Source organism: Python bivittatus, unplaced genomic scaffold, assembly GCF_059951505.1.
Source record: "Python bivittatus isolate LINGU-HERP-01145 unplaced genomic scaffold, Pbiv_v1 ctg000980_np1212, whole genome shotgun sequence".
NCBI lineage: Eukaryota > Metazoa > Chordata > Lepidosauria > Squamata > Pythonidae > Python > Python bivittatus.
In genome coordinates this window covers 35,918,740-35,945,548 of record NW_028277125.1, presented here as the reverse complement: position 1 = coordinate 35,945,548, position 26,809 = coordinate 35,918,740, and the positions used below count along the sequence as shown (strand labels likewise).

Here is a 26,809-nt window from a genome sequence, read left to right as displayed (position 1 = left end):
GTTGATTTGCTCAATGATTCTATCATCTATCTATCTATCTATCTATCTATCTATCTATCTATCTATCTATCTATCTATCTATCTATTTCCTTTTAAAAATTTATTTAATGGATTAATAGGGCACCCAACTCAAACAATGTGACTGGGCAGCATACAACGAAAACAAACAGTAAACAGGAAAAAAAAAAAAAAACCAGCCACACAACATTAAAAAAAGCAACCCCATATATATAAAATATAAAATGGCAACTAAACACAATGATTAAACAATCAAAAGGGATTCCACTCAACTGGACCCAAATGCCTGGGGGGAAAGCTAGGTTTTAATGGCTTTTGCAAAGGCAAGCACATTTGGGGTCCATATTCTACATGGGGTGGCGGTGGTGGAAGAAATCATTCCAGAGCACAGGGGCAGCCATCAAAAAGGTCCCATAAGATGGCAAAAAGTTTAAAAGAAGGAACCTAGCGAATGCCACCCCTATGGGAGTGTGTGAGATGGAGAGATGTTCTTGGGAGAAGGGGTCCCACAAGTAATCCATTCCTATGTCATGTAGGACTTTAATGGTGATAACCAACACCTTGAATCACACCCAGAGACCTATTGGGAGCAAGTGCAACTTGCTGAATAGTGGTGTCACACGGGTATAACAAGCTGTGTCCATAACTACCCGTGTCGCTGCATTCTGGATCAACTGAAACTTCAAGGACAGCCCCATGTAGATCACATTGCAATAGTCCAAAAGTGAGGCCCCTAAGGCATGAGTGACCATCCAAAGTGTTGAACAACCCTAGTAGAGTTACTGTTGGTGTAGATTACCTTCTTTATCCATTATACTGGGATGCTTATAGAATTAATAGAATTAATAGTGAATTCATTTCATTTTTTAAAAAAATGTTCAACTCGGCTTTGATAACCACAAACCTTAGCATGTTTATATTTCATTATCCCATAAGTCTCCCAGGAGTTCAACTGATGTACAGAGTTTTTCTTCACTACAGAAAGTTTGTTGAGATGCTGACTACTGTTGCAATGAGCTTTGTGACTGAGTGGGATTTGAATGCTTGGTCAGCACAGCTGGACTAGCCCCACTTTAATCTCCATCACCCATACGGATTTATTCTAGTAAGCCCAGTTTTTCAGGCTAACTGGGTGGGACAGGTCTGCTGTACCATAAAATATTATTGAGACAACTAGATGTGTCAGCTATTTACCTGAACATACCAGTTTGACTGTTTTTAAAATAACTTGGCACCCTATCAAATATGTAACAAGGAAACAGGAGTTTTATTTTTAACGTATGAGTGGAATTTTACTGTGCATGCTGCTCCTCCCTGCTCTAGTCCTCTTGGCCAGGCCTCTCCCCTCCCACTTCCGTGCACATCATAATTTGTTCACAACTGTATCAATGTTTTTATCTGCTTCCAGAGCTACCCTGGGCAACAAGAGGATTTACAGGAGGAATTTCACCTCTGCCTCTTCCTTCCATCATGGCAGAAAAGGTTCCTCACTGGCACAGCTATCTTCAAGTGATTCAGTCCCGTGAATGCCAGAGAGTACAGCATTTTCAGAAGGCAGAAAACATTTTGTTTATTGTACTGGAAAGAGTCAAGACAATGGACCCCAGGTTTATAGTGGATTATTCCAGAAACTTGGAAGCCTTGGAATTTTCCCTCTCAGCTGCAGAAGATGAAGTCACCATGGAGGTTCCCTTATGGGTCAATGCTGATGTTCTCCTGATGCAGGCATGTACAGATGAACAAAGTGACTCTGAGAAGGTTACTCATAGGAACTACCAGATGCCAGGACCATGCTCTTTGGGGGTACCCAAGCAAGAAACCAACCTAGAAAACTGGACCAAAGAAGATGTGTTCAGTGCTGTGGATGGTGCTGATTTCAGGGGACACATTGTGCCAGGCAAAGTCCTTCATCTCCTGAAAGAACTGATAGTTGCTGCCATTGTTCACTGCAAGCACCAGAACCTTATTAAGCCAGGTACTGTCTCAGAGCGAAAGAGAGAAAGAGAGTAAGCGATTTAAAATAATTAAAAATCTTTACTCAGGATTAGCATTGAAAAAGAAAGAACGAGAGGAACTGTGGAAGAATATAAGAGGCTAGATGTAAATTATTAGTCATAGCATGTTATCACATAAGGATATATGCCAAAATAACTCTAACGTATATGTTGTACTACTTCAAGTGTTTATGATAAAATAGTGTATAAAAACTGAAACATACACATTGGAGGAAATGAGAAGGAACAATATAAGCTGGTGTGGTATACAGTTATCCAATTAAAATGTGTACTTACAAAATGTTAGCATTTTTCAGAATGCTGCTGCAACAGCATACTAGCTTGTTCTGATATAATAAATGGGACAAGGTGAATAGCTATATTGCTGCTAAAAACCAAAATACAATAATAACAGCAGGCATTTGTATAACTTTAACTTCACTGTAGTAGAGATGAGTTCACAGTGGCCAAAGTTTAATAAAACTGAAGCTAATCGTTAAAAAGAATTTGCTTGATGTTGTTACAGAAAAGGGGGTGGGATGAGAGAAAGAAGTCTTGATGGTATTCTCTGCTTTTAAAAAAGTATTAGTTCTCTCATTGCATATTACAGAGATTCAACAGTGCTCCTAATTAAAGGGTCCAGCAAATGTGCAAGCATTAGTGAAAGAACTGTGTCTGCCATGCTAATTATCTCTGACAACTCACTTTATTACATTATACACAAACCAATGAATCCACAATGTGGATAATTTGTTTTTCCAGATACTAAATACTTGCTTTGAGTACTCACCAAATGTTGACTCTTCACCATAGGGGCATAGACTTGAAGGAAATCTGAAGATTATTTATGTATTTATTTAATTTTGTGCATGTCTATACAGGCCAGCAACCTAGATTCTGGGCAATTTATGAACATCATAAAATAATTTCAAAGAAAATCCCAGCATGAACTAGTACAGTATAACAAAATTACAGGAACATAGCAACCATGTGGTGCTCAACTACCATAAATAGCAGACCACACACACACACACACACACACACACACAGAGTGATCTAATCAAGGCATCTCCCAAAAGTGTGCTCAAACAAAATCATTTTGGCAGCCTTATGAAAAACTAATAGAGAAGTTGGCAGGAGAATCTCCCATGGGAAGCTATTCCACTATGTTGGGGCCATTACTGAGCAGGGTCGACTTCAGGACCTTCTCTGTCTGATTGTCAGGTTCAGCCCAAGAAACTTAGCGGGACATTTCAGGAACAGTTCAGTTACTTTATTAGCTTACACCTACTAGACAGAATCTTGCCAGACTAACTCTAACCCCCAACGACTACAACTAAACACTCTGCATTCCTTAGGGTGGTGCCAGTCTCATCCTCTTAGTTTTCACATGCTCAGGCTGCGGGCTGAGGAGTTGCTTGAGATTCCTCTCCGACTCCCAGTGACCTTGGACCTCCTCACTCAAGTCTTCCATCACATCAATCTTTCTGAGGGGTGGAGCCCTAAGCATGGGACAGGCAGCATCACTTTGGAGGAAATGGTCCCCAAGGTACACTGGGGCCAAACAATAAAGAGCACTCTTGGTCAAAACTAGAACTTTGAACTCAACTTGAAAATCTATTGGTAGCCAATGTAGTAGAACAGGTATTATATTATAGTAGAGTCTCTTGGCCCAATAGCCTGCCACTGCTGGGTCATCTTCAAAGGCGACCTCATGTAGCACGCATTACAGCAGTGTTTCTTAAAGTGTGGTCTTAGGACCCCTGAGGGTTCACCAAGACCTTCTCAGGGGTCTGCAAAATCAAAATTATTTGCCAGCCTATGCTGAAAAATAATGCAATATTAAAATCCCATCAAACAATCATGAGAAGTGATAGCAGTGAATGCATCAATTTTAATTTTTAATATGGTAAATATCAATAAATATTATCCATACAACAAAAACTCTTCTGGGGTCCTCCATAATTTTTAAAAGTGGGAAGGGGTCCTGAGAGAAAAAAGTTTGAGAAACACTGCATTACAGTAATCCAGAATTATGTGAAACAAGTAAGAAACAATTGCTGACCTATTTCTTTATAATCACTACTTATGTACAAAAATTCTTAGAAGGATTTACATAATAATTTGAATTATTATTGGTTGATTGAGATAACTTGAGCTGAGGGGATCCATGAAAGATGTATGATCACTATTTAGTTTGAGATTTAGTAACCATGTAACTGCCACTGAACTGGCTTTAAAAATTGGAATCTTAAGGTTTACTTGATTTCTCTCTTTTGCACTCTGAATAGCTTGAGTTAATGCATATGTAAATTGCTATGTGTCCCACTAAGTGGAAGAAAACACAGGCTATCAGCTATCAATAATATTTATTTATTTATTTAGCAAATTTGTCACCACCCATCTCATTAAAAAGTGACTCTGGGCTATAATAATAGTATAATAATAATAAGTATAGCTGTTATTTTCAGTGTTGTTATGCAGAAAAAAAGAGAACTTCATGTGTCCTCTAGAACAGGGTTTCTCAACCTTATCAACTTTAAGATGTGTGGACTTCAACTCCCAGAATTCCCTAGCCAGCCATGCTGGCTGGGGAATTCTGGGAGTTGAAGTCCACACATCTTAAAGTTGCTGAGGTTCAGAAACCCTGTTCTAGAACATGGAACACCTTGAATTTTGGAACTAAATGCTTTTGTCTGGGATGCAGTTAATTTGAAGATTGACTTTTCTTTTTAATCTTGTATTTCTTTAATATTCCCATAGGCTTTATCCTTGGCAATTCTTTCTTCCTGCTAATAAGGCAGGATGTGGTATATGTTGGGTATCTAGTTAAATGTAGGTCTTTAATGGACCAAGCTGTTTAGATTAAAACACATTCTTGTACTGAGATTCTGGGTTGATCTTGCAGTTGTACAAAATATTATGTGGTAAGTAATACATTCCTTTATGGAGTATATTAGACAATACAGCAAACTAAGACAACAGTTCTGTCCAGGAACACAGAATGTGTTATGGCAGATACTTGAAGCTGAGACCTAAAGAGGCATTAGTCTGCCTTACTACATTACTTATGTAGTAAGTAGTAAGTAGTAATGTAGTAACTGCATTACTTATGTGGCAGTTTATCAACAAACTGCAGTTGCTGAAAAACCCATTCTGGGAGCAGAAATAGAAGACAATCCTCTATTTATGTAGGGAGGGATACAATTTGGACAATTTGCTATTTTAAAATGTTTAAAAGACTATTTGAAGTCCAATAAGCCCAACTACTATAGTAAACTCTCTGGATCTGAAGATAGATGTCTGCATACTGATATGTTACAAAGAATAACTACAGCGGTACCTCGGTTCACGAACTTAATTCGTTCCACGATTCTGGCCGCGAACCGAATTTGTCGTGAACCGAATCAAATTTCCCCATAAGGCTCAATGTAAATAAGGTTAATCCGTTCTGACCCCTACAAACGTGGTTGCCAACCGAATTGGTCGCCAACCGAATCAAATTTTCCCATAAGGTTCAGTGTAAATAAGATTAATCCGTTCTGAACCATATGTATTTTTTTTTAACCATAAAAATATGAAACAAAGTACAGTACAGTACAGTATGAAGAGAGAGAATACTAACCTTGCTTGAGGCAACACCAAAAATCTTCACAGCAAATGTTTGTCTGCGACCGCGATCTCACCTAGAGGAAGCCATGACCAGTGTCAGAGCAGGGAAGATGGCCGCGGGTTGTGTTTATCACCTGATGCGGAGTTCACGAACGGAAGCAAAATTTTGCAAACGCTGCTGTTCGCGAACTGAATTGTTTGTAAACAGAAGCATTCGTGAACTGAGGTATTCCTGTATAATTTAAATGGAAATAAATGACTATAAGTTAAATAGAAAAGCATTGTGATCAAAGCAAATGGACATTCCAGGACAGGTTATTATGGCAAATTCAGAAGGAATTGCTATAAACTACTGTAACAATATCAGGGTGGGCAAATTTTGATTTTAAATTAAAAAATTGATTTTAAATCAGATTTCATATTTAAATTATATTTTAATGTATACCTGTTTTGGAAAAAATATAGTTAAAGCATATCGTTATGAACATAACTTCTATTATTTTCTGCTTAGTATAATGCAGATGAATGATGAGTTAACAGGTCTATTGACTTCTTTCTAAAAATGCAAAGATTAAGAGGATAAATTAATAGGCACACAAGATTGTTAGTATAATCTAAAAACTGATAATGATTGTTCATCTAGCACGTAATGATAAAAATATTCTCCGAATGTTCAGAATAATTACTTGAACTGGAGCTGGTACAGTTTCTAATAAAATTACAAGTATGTCCCTGCTTGCTTGGTACCAGATAATTGTGTCATTTTGGGGATGAAAATTAATCTGACATATTCAAATAATTCAAAAATGGCTCTCTGGAAAGTACATTACTGTAGAATGAGGTGAGCAGACCTCTTCAAATTGTAAAAGCAGCCATGTCACCTGGGCTGCTGTGTGCAGCTGCTTTAAAAGCTTTGCCAAATAGGCTGTTCATTTGTGTACATGGCACAGACAAGAGCTTTACAGGCACCACCAGTGAAGTGATGTGGCTATGGATACACACACACACACACACGCACTCCCATATACCCACACACACATACATACACACAGAGCTGGAGAAAGTTTTCAAAACAGCCATGCCAAGACTTCCAGAAGACATGGCTGCTTTTACACTGTAAGGTGCATTTTGCCGCAGACGGCAGAGAAAAACTCTGGCAGTTTTTAATATTCTGTTGTATACCCTACAATACTATTGTAGTATCTCTTTCCTGACCTGGCCAACTTCAAAGTGCTGATAGCTGCTAGATCCGAATGGTAAAAATCCAGATCACAAGATTGCAGCAAAGGAAAAAAAAAATGTTGACTTTTTGCTGACGTCTAGTTCTCCTCTACAGTTTTGCAGCCTGGATTTGGCAGCCCTATTCGTATGGTGTCTATCTTCCAAAAATGAAAACTAGCTCTCTCTCTAAGTACTAAAGCATAGGACCGTGCATGCTTTAAAATAATAATTTAGAGGAAGTGCTTTGCACAAGAATAAACACATCATCTCTCTCCTATTTATGGAAGCACCCAAACATTTTTTCAGGCTTATGCAGAAACTTGGAAAGAGACCCAGCTACTTTAAAGAATAGCAAAGAAGTGATATGTTTGAACAAGTCCAAAACAGCTTCTTCTGAGTCAAAGGTGAACATGGCACCTTTCAGTTATTCATTAAAGGAATGTGGCTTGGAAAAAAGTGCCACTGCTTTCAGATTCTTTAAAATTGTGGTATTTTTTTTTCCCAAGCTCCCACGGAAGCCTGAAAATGAACAGGCGCTGTCAGTCAAATCTACTTGCATGTCTCTGCACTACTTATTTCTAATGGTGCATTATCTAAGCCAGTGTTTCTCAACCTTAGCAACTTTAAGATATGTGGACTTCAACTCCCAGAATTCCCCAGCCGGCCATATGCTGCTTTGCCATAGCTGGCTTATTTTAAAATTTACAAGTAAATATAGCAGATGCTCTTACAGCTCTCATTTACACTTATAATAGCCAAACTCACATTATGTTGTTATCCAGCCTCAAATTGTTCTGCTCAAAAGCAAATGTTGAGTTATTGTGACGCTCTCCTTTGCTGGGGATAAGTCTTTTCTTGCTCAAGGGACTTGGCTTCTGCTTGTTTTTTATGGGAATGCATTTTTCTCCTCATCTGATTGCTGTTTTCCAATCTGTCTGATGCTGTCGTTACACCCTACAGCAATGTTTTCTCATTGCATCAGGCCAGGTACCTGTATCAAAGTAGGAAGAATTACAGGAAATGATTTAAAAATGAGTCAGAGTAATTTACAGGAAAAGCCTATAAAAGCAGAATAATAATCCTAACACAGCAAGAACTAAATTGAAAAACAAAGTAACGGTAACATCAAACAATTAAAATCCTGAATAAAACTCCAGAAGAATTGAAAAGATATTTGCTGTTTGAAGGGCATTTACATATGTACTACATACATCTTCCAGGGCAGGGTTTCCGAAATAGAGGAATGACATTACTGAAAAAAGAGAACAAAACAGGATGCAGATTTCCATTATATGAATATATTATTTTATATGCCCATCAATGATTAGGATATTCAAATTAGAAACAATTTAGAAACCTATACAAATCTAGAAATAATTATTAATATTTTAATTAGAATCAGTATAGCTCAGCAGACTATGATCAGCTGACCTGTTTTTCCTGTTTAATCCAGATTCTGATCGTTAATAGGCAGCTTCACGGCCTCTGTTCTCCTTTAATACAATTTGTTAGCTTTAAACTGGACAAGGACAGGATAGCTGTTCGCAAGAAAGGTATTCTGAAAGAAAGGGCCAGCAGAGGGCTAGGGTATATGTACCTGGTCTCTGTCTCCTTCAGATCAGATGTGAGAGTCATAGAACTGGAATGGGCCATTTACATCCATCAGGTCTATCCCCCTATTCAGTGCAGTAATCCAGTTTTAAGTATTTCCAGCAGATGGCTGTGTAAGTATCTAGCCATTATTTAAACACATTTTGTGAAAAGGAGATTACCACCTCTTGTTAACTGTTACTATGGACAAAGTGCTTTACTATTAGGATCCCTCCCTCCCCCGCCCAACTTTCACTTGGAATCTGCCTTCCTGTAACTTAAATCCATTATTTCATCTCTTGCACTCTGGTCTGATGGAGCACAGATCTTAATTTTCTTTTTTATGACAACCTTTAAGGTATTTGCAGAGGGCTGTATGTCTTCTTTTAGTCTCTCTTCCCAAGGCTAAACAAACCAGGCTCCTTCAAACTCTCTTTAGAGGACTTAGTTTCTAGGTTTCCAGGTCAATCTAGTTGCTCTTCTTTGAACATAGAAGTTTCTTTGAAGTTTCTTTGAGGTTTCTCAAGTGTGTTGCCTGCAACTGGATACAATACTCAATGAGGTATATAACCAAAGCAAAAAAAGTGTTACTTCTGTAATTCAAAAACGATATTTCTGTGATGTAGATAAAAATGTTTATTTGCCTTTTTGGCAGTCACATCACACTGACTTCATTCATTTGCAATCAACTATAATTCTAAGACCTTTTTCACAAGTACTAGTGTTAAGCCATTCCTCATCTTATTCCATGCATTTATTTTTGTATCCTAGGTCAGAACATTGCTTTTGTCTTTAGTAAATTTTACTCTGTTACTTTCAGCTATTTCTCTCACCTGTCAAGATCACTTTGAATTTTCTTTGTCTTCTAGTGTATAAGCTATACCACTCAATTTTGTGTCTTCTACAAATCTGACTTCAGTCAAGTCACATGAAGTCATTTCATCCAAATCACTGAAACATAAATTTGAAAGAGATGACTTCATCCAAGTCATTAATAAAAAATATTGAAAAGCACTGGATCCAGGACAGAACCTTGTGGCACCCAATATCACTGTCAAACTGATGAGGAGACACTGATGAGCAATCTTGGAGTACAGTTTTCAAACCAAGTATGTATTTACTTGTCATGATATCCAGCCTATACTTAATTAATTAATCAGAATGTCTGGGGGAATTTGAAATCAGGATGATGATAATGATTATCCTGCCCTTTTATATATAACTCAAGGCAGTGAACATACATAATACTCCTACCTGCTATTTTCCCCAGCCAACAACCCTGTGGATTAGGTTGGGCTGAGAGAGAGTGACTGGCTCAAAGTCACCCAGCCGGCTTTCATGCCTAAGGGAGGCCTAGAACTCACAGTCTCCTGGTTTCTAGGTCAGCACCTTCACCACTACACCAAACTGGCTCTCAGTAAGATCTATTATGTCTATAACATTCTCACCATCTGTTAAGGAAGATGCCCAATTAAAACATTAGGTCATGTTAATATGGGAAGACTTGTTCTTAACAAAACTATGCTTTCTTCTAGTAATGACCACATTCTTTTCAAAGTAATTACATACTTTATTGTGGAAAAGACTGCTAAGTAGTTCTGCCTTATGTAGAATGTGAGTAGATTAATATATAGCTTAATTTTGTTAAAACTTATTATACATTTCTTTATGATCTGCTCTAGAATCTTCCTTGATACCTATTTTCACCAGAATGTCCATTTTGAAAACAGTGAGATTTGTTTCTGCAAACACCCAACACTCCACATATCCTTCATGATTTTATCAAAGACAATACATAAATGATTTGTATAAGTCTTTACAAAATTAAGTGGAACAAGAACCAAAACCTAATAGTCCTGTGAGAAGTGAGCAGAATACTGACTGGGGGAAGTGAAAAACTAAGGGGAAAGGAAATAGAACACTCTGGAAAAGGCATGGTTGCTTGGTCCGAATAGGAGCATGCCACAATTCTGTTGCAAACCTCACTCATTTTGTATTTAACTTATAATTTATATTAAAAATGATTCCAGGTAAAACAGATTATGGTAGTCTGGTGATACCAGAGTAGGAGAAGCGTGACCCAGCTGAGTATTGCCTGATATCTCAGTGGCCTTCACCATTGATCATGGTATCCATGGGGACCGTTTCTGAGGGTTGGTAGTGATGATCACTATTTGGTGTTGGTTTTCTTCTTTTTTAAAAGGGTGGTTCCAGTTGGTAGTGGTGGGGAAAGACTGAGTCCTAGGCTCCTGTGTTGTGGAGAGCTGCTGGGCTGAGTGCTGTCATTATGATTTATGGATGTTGGGAATATATATTGCTCAGAGTTATCAGCAATGGAGTGGCATATAAATACAGTAGGTAAGTAAATAACGTAGTGCAGCTGTGTGTTAGCATTTAAACATTTGGGATATTTTTTCCTCAAGTTTTATTGCATTATAAGATGTGAGTAATATATTACAAAATACAGATATTAGCTGGATACAGTGGTATTTATGCAATATAAACTAGAAATTGTTAACACTATGATGGTTTAGATAAGTTAAACCTTTAAAGATAAGGAGAAAAAAGTTTATATAAATGTTAAATAAAATTTCCAAAATGTTAATAAACATATGGTTGCTTGAATTGTACAATCAAAGCTAAGTATGGTATTGATAAACAATTGCAAAATGTTTATCCATAGGTTTATGCAGAAAAGGCAATATGTTCACTTCTAAGATTATGGGTATTATAGATTCAGAGATGGGACAGAAAAAGGAATACAAATTTGTTCTCAGCCCCACCCTTTTAATGGTATGCTGCCCTTGGAAGACAAATGGGATAAACATTAAACACTGAAAAACATGATGTGGAAAAACAACTAGCATGTTTGCATTATGTGAATATGCATAACAGGTTGGGGTCTGAACAAGTTCCAAGCTCTTTTTCTTTATTGTTTCTCCACAACTAGCAGTTGTTTTTTTCATTGTTGAAATAAGAACTCCAACAACACATGGAGGTTTTCAGTACCCACTGCTAACTTTCCTATGGATACTTGACTTATGTTTATTTCAAAACATATATCCCTATTTAATTTTTTTCTGCTCATTTCTACAACTTGGTACCCTCTAGATGAGTGGAATGTAACTCCTATCACTACCAGACAGCAAAGTTATCTGCGGTAATGGGAATTGTGTTCCCACATCAGGTGGGTGCTTGCTTGGAGCAAAAACAGCTAAAATATATTTCCTATTTCCAAACTGAGGCAGGTATGAAAAAAATTAGCTCCAGAGTCCCTATGGTTGTAAATCAATTTTTCCATTTCTAGAATTCTGATACACAGAGAGCCACCATAAGCGATTTCAGTTCTGTTAAAGTAGCTGTTTCTGCCTGGCTGTTTGGTAAGATGAGTGAAACTACTGGCATACTTTCATTTTGCAAAATTTAACTGTTATTAGAGAATCAACTGCTATTACTTACAAGTTTGGGTTCTTACGATTTTCTCCCTAAAATAGCGTTTATATCTTGGCCTTACCGTTATCACAATAATGCCAAATAACTAGGTTGGTTAAAATTTCTGAACAATGTGATACTTGAAATACAACTAATAACAAGAACCAATGATGATCTCTCTTTTATACCACAAGAGTTTATTCTCCCCCCTTTAATTCTCTTTGTTTTGGTGTGAGAAATACTTTGAAGTATGGATAGTGGCACATATGCAAGTGGGAGGTGTCACATGTCTTCCTTGTTATGGGGGGTCTTTTCCTTTATTATCTCTTTGTTCTGCTGCCACCACTAAACCTCCTTCTGGTTTAGAAATTCTTTAAGTCTCTAACGTAATATAACTGGGTCGAATGTGGGAAAGATATAGATAGCATAGACACTTGATTTACCTAGAAACAAAGGAACAGATGGACTTTTGTTAAATAACTAAACATTGTTTTTATTTAGATACACTTACTTCTACAGAGTATCTATATCCCATTAATACTTGTTGACCTTGGGCCACAAATTATTCCTAATTCTGCGCCCCTGACAGGGAGAGGTATTTCCAGGCTAGGGCTATGACCCCCCCACCCCTCCTACCCCACCCCACCCTACCCTACCCTTCTTCCTATCCCTCCCAAATCTCTCTGCTCTACTCTGCTCTCTTGGAATATAACCTGGGAGATGACCTGACTTGACATCTTTTCATTGGCAATTCCATATCCCAATCATCCCAGGGGCTGGTGAGATAAATTAATTTACCAAAATATACAGAAAATTTGGGGGAAGGCAGCCTAGGATTCAAAATTGCTGAAATATGCAATCAGTTTTAGGATATGGTGTCTGATTCAGGCACATCAGTAGGAATGGGAGGGTCCAACAATTCACAAGAATGATGTATAAATACTTCATCTAGTTAGGTAATATGGAGTACCACTTTACTGGCAGGGGTTTACTATTAAGTCACTCTGCAAATGTAAAAAACCTAATTCATGTTGATTTTGGTTGATTGTACCCAAGTTATACTATCTTCTTCATAAGTGGAATTCTCCAATATTATCCCCTTTCTGATGTAAGCTGCATGTCATGCCATTTTTAATCTATGTTAGGGGGTTGTGTTGCTTCCTGTTTGTGCTTTCTGACACAAGCACTATTTGCCAAAGACATTAGGACCTGGGGATTAAGATTGCTTCAAGAGGTTGAAGTTGAGGGTTAGTCTGCTGTAGTCCTTTGACTCTCACTGTGCTTTTTGTCTTAAATCAGGTGAACTCAGTGCTGAGAGGCTAAAGGAGGATGGCATGCAGCTGCCTTTGCTGGTGTCCAGTGATTGGAAAATGATCTGCTTCAACATTGTCCCTGTAATGAGGAGAAAGCAGGATGCCCTGAACAACTGGCAAGAAAGAGGTTTTCCACAAGGCAGTCTGAGCAAAGTCACTCAAGAAGCTGATTTCATCCCTGCCAGTTACTACCACTGGAGGTAAAACTGATGCTGTTGTGAAAGCTACCTTGTGGGAAAAGGTCCATCTTTCAATATAAATGCCTCTTCCCAAATACACTTGTAAGAAGATTTCTGGGGTATATATAGGAAGGAAAAAGCGTGGCCTCTGGATGCCATTTCTTACCTATCAATATATTACCATATTTGTACACCCAAGCTCATGAAGGCTGAAGACATACTTCTTTTTAAATGCAGGTAGGGACACAATGGATGCAACCTGTCATCTTGTGAATCTGAAGATTTCTAAGAAAAATATATAAGCAGGGAAGCCTTCCCTGGCAGATCAGATGTGTTATAAATTTCCAGCCAACATGGACTTACACATCAAAAATTTACATGGGAAAAATTAGCTTTGTAAAATACAAGGTTTCTTTACCTATAGGGAAATGCTTATTCCTTCTGGATACATATCATAATGTATGTGACTGTAAGTATCGCCTAGTGAAGAGATAAAAGATTAGTTACATATGTCAGGGTTGCTTAGATGTAGACTAAATTATCTTAGAATAGGGTTTGGATTAGAACATTTTGTCAAAAATTCTGTGATACTGTCCTACACCACCCAAGGCTTCAAGGTTACATGTCTCTCCAGACCTGTGTTTTCCAGCCCCTTGGAGCCCTCTTGTAACAAAATTGCCAAAAATCAAAGGCATAGAAGTCTTTCATAAAGGCATAGAAGTCTTATCATTTTGAGATGGGAAACACAATAAATATCCTATAACCTGTATACGTTTAAAATAATCTATTTTAAAACCTTCAAAATCCAGGGGAAAAGATAACATTCTGCCCTATTTATATCTGTGGATTGCTCCTTCTCCCACTGCAGTTCTCATACTCTTGAAGAATATTAAGTGTGGCTGCTGGCCACCAAACTTTCCCACCTGTGACCCCTTGATAAGTTGATATAAGAAAGGAACAACAGAATATCAAAGAGCTGTTGGGCTACCCAAAACTTTATTTGATGGTTTATAGTTTAAAACCATCAGAAACAGTATCTCTGCAGTTTTCTTAAATAACTTGTTCAGGCACAATATTTACTATTATCTACTCATAAAATCTCTGTAGGATAGAAATCAAAGAGGTTGGCAGCCTGAATAGATTATGTGTATTTTAAAAAGTGACGCTGATGCTGTTTAGTAATTGCTGTGTTTTTCAGATAGGCATGCACAGATTGTAAGTAATTACACTTGTGCAAAGGTACAGAATTCTCATCAGGTTCTAAGGGTTCTGTGGGACTCATTCTTACTCCCATCTGAGTCTAAAATTCTACTGGTAATTTGATCAGTCATTCCCCAAATGGAAGCTTAAATTTTACAGAATCTATGTTTTGTTCATCTACCCATCGAAGAAATATACATCATTTAGCTTCTCCACTTTGTGCGTGTTGTTTGCTTCATGGGTGTTCCATATATATATATTTAAATATAAATAGATGCCTTGGCAATCAGATATGTCTATGCATTTGTTCCAGGGACAGAACACTTGAAAAATGGTTTGAGGTACACTCATGAACTAGGTCCTATGTTTCTGAGTACCAAAAACAGGCAGAAAGATTTATTTATTCCAACATGCCTGTACAGGTGTTCCTTGCTTAATGACCACTCATTTAGCAACCATTTGAACTTACGATGGTGCTGAACAAGTGGTACTTACGACCTCTCTTTGTACTTATGATGGTTGCAGCATCCCCGTGAGCGCGTGATTGCTATTTGTGACTTTCTTTGCTGGCTTTCTACAAACAAAGTCAATGGGGAAGCCAGCAGGTTGCAAATAGTGACCATGTGATGTTGCACCTAACAATGTTGTGGGATTTGCTTAACAATGGCAACCAGAAATGCCAGAATTTCTGTCACTAAGCAGCGTGGTCATGTGACATTGTGCTTTACAACTGTGTCACTTAGCGAAGAAAATTCCAGTCCCAATTACCATCATTAAGGAAGGGCTACCTGTAATGCCCTTCTCCTCGTAACCCTAGGCATTTACATAATAAAAAGAAAATGTCAAATACATATAATAAAATTACAAATGCAGCACAGGTCCATTGTTCACTCTAAAAGCTCATTGAAACAGGATGGTTTTCGCTGCCTTACAAAATGCTAGCAGATTTGGGGCTCCTCTTAACTCAGGAGGTAAGGTATTCCATAGTATGGGGTTGCTACAATCAAGAAGGCATGCCTTTGGATTCCAACCTACTTAGCTTCACAAGGAGTGGGACAGAAAGCAGTACTTCCCAGTATGGACACAGAAGGCAAATTAATTTTGGCCAAGAGAGACAATTCTGCAGATACATAGGTTCCAAGCCATATATCGCTTTAAAAGTTAATAGCAACACCTTGGGCCCAGTGCCTACTGGTAACCAGTGCAGTGATCTCAACATAGGTTCAGCGGTATGACACCAATATCTTCCCATCAGCAGTGGGACTGTTGTATTTTGAATCAACTGCAGTTTCCGAGTTGTCTTCAAAGGAACCCCCCTGTTAGGTGTGTAAAGTAGTCTAACTGTAGTGATGAGGAACCAAGTCACTGTTGCAACAGCATCCCATCCAAGAAGGCCACCAACTGACACACCAGCTGAAGCTGGGAAAAGGTCCTCCTGGGTAGCAAGATAAGATACTGATGCATCAGTAACTTGAGCTGCACTCTTTGTCTACAGGATCTACCTTGTCTATTGAGCAATTGGCTTTGGTATACTATTGGCAATTGCTTTAGATTTTAGGTGTAATCTAATATACTATTCTATCAGTTGCCATCCTAGCACCCATATCCTAAACATGGTAGAAATGAATTCAACAGCTGACTGCTTTCATATTGGGATGACCTATGACCAATGGTAGCTCTTTGCAAATATTTAAAGGCAAATCCATTAAGGTCATTAGCCTAAAGCAGCTAGATTTAATAGTTGTATTTTTTTTCTCTCTTCTAGCTTTCTATGACATATAATAATCAATATGTAATCTTGAGAGGAGGACTCTTGATATCAACTAATTGACTAAGGGATATATTTAGCACAATCAATAATAAAGATTTAGTCTAGAAGTCTTTTAGAGTAGACCTAGAAGTCACTCTCAAGAAGGGGCTTACAACCTGACCAATTTGAAAACCTATTTCCCCACAGTTATTGCTCTGCCATGGTGATAAACTCCAATTTAAGTTTAAATATTTATATCATGTAGTGCAGGAATGATCTTTGAGTGAAGTCTTGAGTTTTATTACAGCTGAATTTCAGTTAAACATTTTGCTAGGTATTTAAGTTTTATTTTGCAGAGTAATTCTCTCTCCTTGGTATATGAATGAGGCATCTCCCAGGGAGATTTCAGAAGCAAAGCAGAAAACCTATTAGATCTGGCCTGAATAGATGTGTAGTACAATGGTTGGGGAAGCCTTGGTTGCATTTCAGATAACGCATCTGTCAGGAGCATGACTACAGATGTGGGAGGGTGCAGATTTGATAATGTTACCTGGGGCTGATTTACATATTACATATCTGCAAACGAGGGAGTGACTGAAACATCTGCATACCTGCAACAAAAATAGCATTTAAAATAGTAGTGCTGGTTTGTCAATACAGTATGTGACAGGGAAATATTAATGAACCTGACTATCCCACCCTTGACGTGCCTATGTGTTTGATAGTATATATGTGCAATCCTATTCACCTATTAGTGCAAATATTTACCATCAAATTTGAGGGGATAAATCAACACATTATGAAACAGAAACATTGGACTCTAGATACATATGTGGAATGGGCAGCAAAGATATGATTATCATGTTATATTCTGATTGCAAATGTGTGCAAAAATGTTTTAATATTGATTGCAGACAAACTTGCAGTTTAGAATGTAGGGACCATGATCTTTGTGTTAATATTTATGTTTCAACTTAGAAGCAGTGCATCCTCCTTTAGAGTAATAAAAAGCTGTCAATGGTCATTATCTCCACAGCCCCTAGGTCCCTTAAAACAGAACTAGGAAGTCTTTGGCCCTCTGGATATTCAACTATAATTCCTAGCATTCCATTTCCCTTTCTGGCTGGAGTGCTAGGAGGTGGAGAGTCACCTTATTTTATGTAGCCATGTCCTCAAGAGATCAGCTTAGAATACTAATATGGATGTTGACTTTTTCAGTAACTCACAGCATGGGTATTAGTATGAATGGTGGATGTATGAATCCTACAGTGAAGCAGACTGAAGTCTGAAATGAATTGTCAACTTCTAGCTCCATGTTTCTCTTGTTAGGTACTCCACCAATCGTTCCATCTTGAAACTTGTTCAAATTGTAAGCACCCTAAAGGGATATCGTCTAGACAGCCTCTCCCTTCTTGACCAAATCAACCATGAGAACTGGAGAGAGAAAGGGAAGGAAAAAGGGCTCACATTTCAACATTTGAAGGTTGGTAGGATTTTTTTTTCAGGAGTGCAAAACTTAATTTACTTGATGGGCTTTGGTTCAGATCTGTAGTCATTAAGAATATAGTAGTTCAAACATTATTGTATACTTGGCAAACACAGAAAATATAACAACTGAGAGAGATCAGCTGTCTCCCCCCACCCTAGAAGTCCTCCAGATAGGTTGGACCTCAACTTTCTGAATTCAGGGAAGCCTTTGGGCAGCATCTTTAAGGTAAGGGATGGGGAAAGTACTGAAGTATAAGGCAGAAAGTGGGAAAGCTCCTATTTATAGATATCATCTCTAATGTCTGATTGGCAGAAGGTGGGCCACTATGGAATGCCATACTGGAGGCAGGACTAGTGAGTTCCACTTTTCCCCTTGTGGGATATGCATATAGCAATTGCATAAAGATTAAATATTGCTTATACAAATTGTTGAATACTGTGTAAATTAAAAATGATTGCAAATTTGTAAGTGGTAGCAGCTCTGAAATATTCTATACATTTGCTATTGTTCAGTATCAGGCTTGAGTTTTTACAAACTTAGCAGAATATCAAATGCTACTTGGACAGTTCAAATTTCATGTTTTGGATGTATTGCATTCCCTACCACTCCAGGTTAGAGAACATGGAGTAGCAGAACGTGTTTTACAAAAATCTGGGTGTGTGTCATACAGCTCACAAGCAATGTACCTTAATTGTTGCACCTTCTATTTTTAGCTAACTGTATGGTCATTCCAGAAATGAGGCCAGTTTCAGAATGAACTGAGTTAAGGTTTATGGTTTGTTTTTGTTCAGCTTTGTTTATGAATTCTGTTATTAATGGGACAATAGTTTATTAAATTTACCTTGTTTGCCTTAACTTTGTGAACTGCTTTCTTTTTTTAGCTGCTTACTTTCAATGCTTGTATTTTCTCTTTTTAATTGCAACATACAAAGGCCTAGAAAACATCAAAGCAGCAACATACTTCAGTGCACTGAAAAGACGGTCAGCCGCTTCTGTGAAACAGACATAAGATTACCCGTCACTTAAGTCCCTCAATAATACTGGGTACAATTAGGTCTGGCTTTTTGGAAATGAGGCTTTTCCCCCCAGAATATGTTTTCATTCCTACCAGTCTCTTGAATTGGAAGAAGTGTGAATATGGCACTTCCATACAGCAATCACTCTAGGAAACCTGCTGATAAGATGCAGGCAACTTGAGATTTTCTTTTGGATGAAAGTCTTGCCACAGGGTGACAGTAGAGGCCGACTGGCCACACAGGAGAGGAGAAAGATGTTAAGGCCACTCATGAATGCAGGTCACTTAACAGGTATGGCCGTCCAGATAATGAACTACAACTTCCAGCATCCTACACTGTTTGTTCTAACTAGAGCTACGTTTCAACAATCCTAGAGGACCACAGCTTCCCTACCCCTCATATACATTGTGCAACTCAGCAATCTTTGGCTTAAAAATTAAGTTTGGGATGCCCAAAGTACACACATTCCCCCTGCCTGCCTCTCTCTCTGATACTTGCTAATTTATATGCTGCCCTATCTATTTGTGACTCTGAGCATCTTACAGATTTCCAGAACAATATTAAAAACTAAACATAACAACTTAATAACAATATATAAAAAAACACCCCTAGCACCAGGGAGCAACTATAACATAATTAGATGAACCCCACTTAACCCCCAAAGACCTGCTGAGACAGCCAGGTCTTAATGGCTTTATGAAAGACTAGCAGAGTCAGGGCCTGTCTTATGTCAGGGGAATGCTGTTCCAGAAAAAGCTCAAGCCCAGAATCCTGCAGGTTACATTTCCTAATGGATCTACTCAGTTTCTCATAGTAAGCAGTACTTCAAATGTTTAATAAGGGCCAAAGGTTTCAAGACTACAAGGAAGCTACTCTTGGTGTCAGCTTAAGTTCAGCCATCTCTCCCAAGTTTTCTAACATGCATTAATTATTCACTAGAACACAGACCAACTCTATAATGAACAATAATAATATGCTTTGTTTTTACATATTTTTGAAAGGCTTTTTTGTACTGCCTTTAGTAATTAGTCTTATTTCCTCCTAGATGTTATTGCTCTGGGCTACTCATTTTTTCCCTTCCTCTGAAGACTGGCTGAGTCTGGAAGGATCAGTGTATCGTCTGCTGGTGATCTTACTTTGCTGCTTGGTGACCAAAAATCTTCCCCATTTTTTATACCCAGAGCAAAATCTGTTCAAGGGTGATGGTCTGGACCTAAGTGCTTTGTATCCCAAAGTGGAAAGCTTTGCTCTAAGTCCTGAGCGTTTCCTAAAGTTTAATTTTGCCCAAGGAGAAGGCAAGAAATTCCATCAGAAGGACAATGGTCTCAGAGCTTTACTTCATCTCCCAGCAGAAAACAGAGACTACTGGGATACTGCCTTTTTTGATATGCTGCTTAATAAGGTAATTAGTTATAAATACAAGGTTTAAAATTTATAATCTGATTTTTTTCCAGGCCTTCTGTAAGATCTTGGATTTTCCCATGGATCCCCCAGTATAATCACTGATGGCTCATTCAAGGGTTTATTGATGTACTTTTACATATTTATATGTCACCATTTAGTACTCTTCTCAGGACATTTAAATAGCAAAACAAACAAGCAAATAAGTAGTTACTATATGTTAGAAACACCTAGATGAATCAGTCCAATAACTATATGGACATTTTTCTTTTTAATGGGGCATTCTGCTGCTTAATTACTCAGTATTATTTCAGCACTCTGCTTGATTCAATCCTCTAATAAGGGCCTCTGCTGAATTCAAATCTCTGGTGATAAACCTTTTATCAAAAGCAGTAACACACTTGTGTTTTACAAGTGAGGAGCCCTGAGTGTAAGAGATAACTTCCAGAGGGACAGCTATGTTAGTTGTAGGGAAGACCATTTTAAAGCTTTCAGCTTTATTTGCTGTTGTTCAGCTATAACTTACTGAGAGTCAGAAACTTTGGAGGTCCATTTTCTTTCCAGCTCTGATTTGAGGAATTCAGCTTAGATTCATTTCAAGCCAAATTCAAGTTCTCCCTTTTGCTTGCATTTTCTGAAATCTCTCTGTAGATGAAATGGTCCCTGCCCCAATGCTAAAACAATACATCAGCTTTGTGTACACAATCTGGGGAGAATGTCAGGAGAAACTAGGTGGGGAGGTAAAAAGTTAAATATCTTTCAGCTACTCTGACTCCCCCTTTTTTTTTGCTGCAAAGCATCTAGTACTAAAAGTGTTTCAGAAGGCATTGTTGAAGTGTTGATGCCTATGGCTATCGATACAAGAAGAAATTCATTCCTCCTGAAAATTTATACCAAGAATGGGGAACTGGATTTTTCTAAAAAGCTGATTCAGCTCTTCATCTGAGCTGGCAATAATTTCTTAGTGCAGGAGGACGTTGGAGCCCATATTCTACACCATAGAGAAATGTACGTAGAATCATAGACTCAGCTTTTTTGGAGAGATGATACTCACTTGGTGAACTGTCCAGTTAGAAGCTGCCTAGCATGATTCTTGACTGGGCAACTTGCTGGAAAGCTCCTGAAGGCCTCTCCTGGTAAGTTCCTAACCCAGCTGGGAAGATCTGTGGCAGAGGAGCCAAGCAGATTAGCAGCCATCTGGCACAATCACTGATCAGAAAATGTACTGGAGAGGTCCTGCTTCACCTCTGCCTTTTCTTGTCTCATTTATTGATAATTCACAGTATGTCAGGAGATATTACTTATACACATTATTATAATTATACACAAACATGCTCACAATACACACACACACACACACACATATTTTCATTTGGATTTTTTTAAAAAATGCATAATTTCTGGAATAGGACAGAATGGGATGAAATGGACTTAATAAAGATTAGGAACTGAAGGGAATCAAATTTGAGATATATGCTCCCCCTACCCTGCATATTTACTTGGGCAGAAACAAATCCCAGTTAGCTAACTGCCTAATATATCTGCCTGGTACTGCTTAAGCTGCTTCTGCCCAGTACTTATTTTTTATTTTATTTATTTATATATCAAATTTGTCACTGCCCATCTCGTTGAAAAGTGACTCTGGGTGGTTTACAGAGGAGATAAAATTAATTAAAATACAATATAAAAACAATCCTAAAAATAATAAATAAATTCCAGGAATGATGGGATGGGCAAATAACTTATGCAAGCTTGACTGTAAAATAGCTTAAGAAAATCCTGTCTGGACTGAGACACTTTGGCAATAGCTTGCAAGATATTCAGTCTGGGCAAAAGACTACTACATCCTTCCATGGATAATTCCTTGGCAGCTCTGCCTCCCATCTTTCTGTTCCAGGGAAGAAAATGTCCTCATATGGGTGACTCTAATGGGACATATGTACATTTATGTGTGTGTGTGTGTGTGTGTGTACATATCTGCAAAGTGTAATTAAATTTATACAATACAAAGTTAAAGTATCATAATGCACATATATTCAGGCACAAGAAGCAGCTTTAAAATAAAAACTCCTGTCTTACTACCCTCTAGGTTTCTGATATGTTCTGGAGCAATAGTGTCAAACTCAAATAGAAACGGGGCCACTAAAACATACGTAAGGTCACATATTGACTTAGAAAACTACCCATTTATATACTTCTTTGTTTATTAATACATCAACACATAAAATCAGATAGGATCATAATATTATAAAATCATAAGATCAGATATTATTTATAAAAATAATGAAGGCAGGATAAAAAAAATTCAAGTAAGTAAATAAATAAATAAATAAAACTAATGTATTATTATTACAAATTTGATTTCTTTTCAATATTATGTGTATTTATATATATTTATTATCTACTTGCATACAAATCAGATAAGAACTAGTTATAGATAAAAAGAAGCATACAATTTTACGTTTCAATATCAAATATATTCAAAATCATTACAAAACATATCATTACAACAAGATTCAAAATTAATTTAATATTCTTTGCTAGAAATTTGACATCTTTTGCCAGAAACTATTTTATCAAAAACATTATGTACAAAATGCATTTAGATCACCCCCTTCTTTCATTTCCTCCCATTCTTTCCTTCTTCCCTGAATATATTCTGAACTTATTTAAACTTTATTATTAATTTAAAAGTGGAAATTTTTATAAAGTTAACAACCACCATGAACCTTGTACAGTCTGAAACTCAACATAAATTAATTAAACCTTTTTGGAGGGAGGAAGAAATGAATTCAACCTCTTTTGGAAGAAGGAAGGAATTTAAACCTGTTTTGGAGGAAGGTGGGGAATTTAACCTTTTTTGGAGAGAGGATAGAAATTAATTCACCCTGTTTTGGAGGGAGGCACTGCTTTGTGCGCAGGAGGTTCTGGGGCCTGGAGTAGGTCAGCTACAAGTGCAAGGCTGCCTCCCTGCTGTCCCAGGGAAAAAATATAAGCTCACCACCTCAACTTAACTGCAGCAGCAAGGTTGTTTGGCATTGCTGCAGTGCAGACTGGGAGGGAACTCCTGTCACGTGATGCTCCTGCTCAATCTGTGCTGTGGCAGTACCAAGGGGTCCTGCAAACTGTGACAGCAAGCTTGACTCCTTGCGAGTCACAAGCCCTAAGGGTTATGGTGGTTGGTGACTAAATGTATTGTTATTTTGTTTTAAAATGTAATGTTATCTATGTTTTATTGTATTTTTATTTTGTTAAATATTTCCCAGTGGCATTTTAATCTGGTTTGACACCTCTGTTCTTGAGCTGCGGTTAGTAATGGTGCTGCCTACTTTTCCCCTGGGCTTCCACCTAACCCTAACTTTTTTTCCTGTTCCTTGGCAGAAATGGGCCTTTTCAAAAAAAATTACTACTTTTCTTTCCCTGAGTTATTACTGGACTTTATTACGTTTTTAAATCAACCGCTGTACCGTTTTATCCTTCTAACGATGTACTGGTGGAAAAACTCCAGCAGAAAAGTAGATCGCTCAGAGAAAGAAAAATAGTAAGCCCCACCCCCCAAATCTACAGAGAAATCAGCAATATTTTATATATTAATCATTAAGCAAGGGATATATCATCTATGCTACTGAAGACCACTGCTAATAGTAGCCTTAGAAGACATTAGAGATCTACAGGTGGTCACCACTGACTCAGTTGAGGGCACATTTCTGTCTGTAAAAGAAACAGTCAAAGCACAAGGTGTACCTAAAAGAAAATAAAACACACCAGGTGAAACATACAGCAGGGCTTGATATGACAGTAGTGCTTAATTAGACTGAGAACAGGTATAAACCAATGTGGATGTGAGAACAGAAACGTCTGACAGCAGCATCCCACTGGAATCTGGAGAACAAATCTCACTGACAGGTGTGCAGTGAAGATGTACTGCCAAAGTGGTTAGCTGTGCAACTCCAGCAAGGTTATATGTATTGTCTTATGTACATGTGCAAGAAACAGATGTGCATGTGACATTGTAGCACACGAAGAAAGGGATCAGGGCTTGCAACACAACATGGCAATACTGCTTTTGTCAGTCTCCTTCCCCTGGCAGCCTGTTGGATCTGAACAGTTCCTTAAAAGCCAGTTCCACAGTGGTAGAAATGTCATTTGATATAGTTTGATACTTTTTTTTTTTTTTCAGTTTCAGATACATCAGGTTAAAGACAAACAACGGATTTCTGCTATGTCAAGCATCTTGTCAAAGGCTAAGAAAATGGTCCATAACCAGAGTTGAAAACATCACCATGACAATACTGTGTTTCCTATCTGGATGAACATGCTTTATATTTAGCTTATTTCTTGTGATCAGACTTCTCATCTGATGCTAACCGTTTGAGTTTCTTGCTCAAGAAAAAAAAAACACATAAAGAATTATAGCCTGTGACTGTATAGAGGTAGTAGTTGTTGGATTCAATTTCATTATTAAGGATGATGGTCCAATTTGTAATCATTGTCTTTTATAGAGTAAGTAAAATATATACAGTGGTCTTAATTCTCTGTCTACAAACTATTTATCAGAGGTTCATAATCTGCAGCCCCTCCAAATCTTAGATGCAATCACTAGAACTCCTCCAAAAGTTGCTGCCAGATAATAATGGTGAATGTGACAACAATAATTATTAAATACATGCAGAGTAATCATATTAATCTAATTAATGTAACTTAAAATAGATATCATTTTGGTCCAGGGTTCTCCCAGGTCTTCATTCTGTTTCCCACACACCCCTGCAGAATGGTGATAGAATACTCCTTGATAGTGTACTCTTACATTAGAAGAAAGTATTGAGATATTCTGAGTCTCTTTAGGAAATGCCAATGTATAGACTTAATACAGGAGAAAACAAACTACTTAAAAAGGAAGTGAAGTTGTATTTCTTTATAGCTTTTTCAAAGTTCAGGAATATGTGGATAACAGTATGTTACTCTTGCAGATTGCCTCTCATCCTTCTTTTCTAAAGGCTGAAAATTTGATGAAAAACACACGACACCTAGCGTGAGAACTTCTAGTCATCTATTGCTTTAGTAGGAAGTTCTGCAGTTCTTCTTCCCTCACTGCCCCCCCCTTACTGATTATGATTGGTCGTACATGTAAGAATTAAAAACTGCATATTCTACCTGTGAAATTCACTGTATACTTCAAAAACGTACACATTTTACTGCAGTGGCCATTTTAGAGATTGCAATTATGCTTAATAAACCTCAATCAAGATCATGGGACTTAAGCTGTTTTCCCAAACTAGTGACCCTGATGCCCTTGAGGTTGCTGATTTTCTCTTGTTAATGGCTGTAGGAAAATTGCAACTTTAGTTAAGATTGCAAGGGTGGGAGGAGGAGGAGGAGGAGGAGGAGGAAGAAGAGGGGATTAATTTCATCACAAGGCCTGTTGTGATGGCAAACTGCAATTGATGAGGAGGTAGAAACAATCTCTTCATGCTGTGGGGGAAGCGGTTCTAGTTGGGCTGCTTTTCTGCCATCTAATGGCTGTCTGGATTTTTATAGCGCAGATATGGTAGCTCTAGTCCTACTCTTCTCCTTCCACTCTAGGACAGCCTTTGAAAGATGGGCTGTTGCTCTTTATTCTTGATGTGACCCCATTTTTCAAATGGCCTTTGTTTTGCCGGAGACTTCGTGGTGTGTTTGTGTGTACGTACACATGCATACATCTGTGAAAACCTGGATGTTAATGTAAAGATACTGTATATGCCCCATTTTCCATGCATTCCTTGGAGCCCAAATGGCTGCGACATGTATTGTAGAATGTGGTCTTTTGTGAAGAGCATACCCTTATAAAAGCTATGCTGCATCATATGGAATGTTAATTAGAGTCACTTTGTGTGAGATGGGAGGCTATATAAATAAGACAAATAAATAAATAAATAAATAAATAAATAAATAAATAAAATATCTGTAACCTTTCTGCATAGGAAGAATTTGTGAAGTAACAAACTTACAGTAATCTTTTTGAGTGATTATACCTGAAGGTATATGTGTTTATGGTGCTACCATTTAGTCATTGTTATTTTTAAATTCCATTTTATGTATGGAATTAATTATGTTAATTCATATATGTGAGAAAAATATGTAATACAATTCTTTATGAAAACTTGGTATCTAATTTTGGTATCATAATTAATTTCTTTTTCCCAGTTTTATGTCTCAGTTTTACTCTGATCACACACTGTAAATACATCATTTACTAGTGGCACCAAGGTAATTTCAATAGAGTACATAATATGTTTAATTTGTCCTTGTGTTTCAAGTGAGTTTTGGAAAACATAAGATCCAGGTTTAGCACATTACTGAGACTAGATATGAAGGAAGAAGCAGTGCAGTAGATGCTGCCACCATACTATGTAAATGTATAAAGCATTATCCACAAGTGTTGTTTAAAAATGCATAGGTACCCATTCTCAGAAACTCCCATTCAATTTGAATCTCATTTTCTCATGGCCTTCATATATTTCCTTGCCTGATTAACTATAGAAGAATCCATGGAGGCTAGATGTTAAGGCAATTGTAGTGCAATACACTAGGAGGACACTAGGTTGTTTAAGA

General features: G+C 37.7%; 1 protein-coding gene and 1 long non-coding RNA gene across 2 annotated transcripts; one reads left to right on the top strand and one right to left on the bottom strand.

The window, feature by feature from the left end:
- Positions 1-1,365: 1,365 nt before the first annotated feature.
- On the top strand, positions 1,366-26,809 carry MAB21L4 (mab-21 like 4). Its single transcript, XM_007427510.4, has 5 exons — positions 1,366-1,993; positions 13,167-13,380; positions 17,639-17,792; positions 19,860-20,216; positions 24,396-26,809. Exons 1-5 carry the CDS (start codon positions 1,489-1,491, stop codon positions 24,486-24,488), a joined length of 1,323 nt encoding a protein of 440 aa, XP_007427572.1. The 5' UTR covers positions 1,366-1,488; the 3' UTR covers positions 24,489-26,809.
- LOC148213569 (uncharacterized) lies at positions 1,724-7,929 on the bottom strand. The gene is made up of 3 exons (XR_015794450.1): positions 7,611-7,929; positions 5,638-5,856; positions 1,724-1,850 (listed from the first exon to the last, which is right to left on the bottom strand). It is a non-coding gene; the product is annotated as an uncharacterized LOC148213569 (long non-coding RNA).

What these genes read in the sequence shown, in the direction of transcription:
- MAB21L4 (XM_007427510.4), top strand. Translation starts at nt 1,489, where the DNA reads ATGGCAGAAAAGGTTCCTCACTGGCACAGCTATCTTCAAGTGATTCAG. An exon ending in GCCAGTTACTACCACTGGAG is followed by an intron (nt 13,381 to 17,638) that starts GTAAAACTGATG and finishes TTCTCTTGTTAG; the next exon opens with GTACTCCACCAATCGTTCCA. An exon ending in TCACATTTCAACATTTGAAG is followed by an intron (nt 17,793 to 19,859) that starts GTTGGTAGGATT and finishes ATTTCCTCCTAG; the next exon opens with ATGTTATTGCTCTGGGCTAC.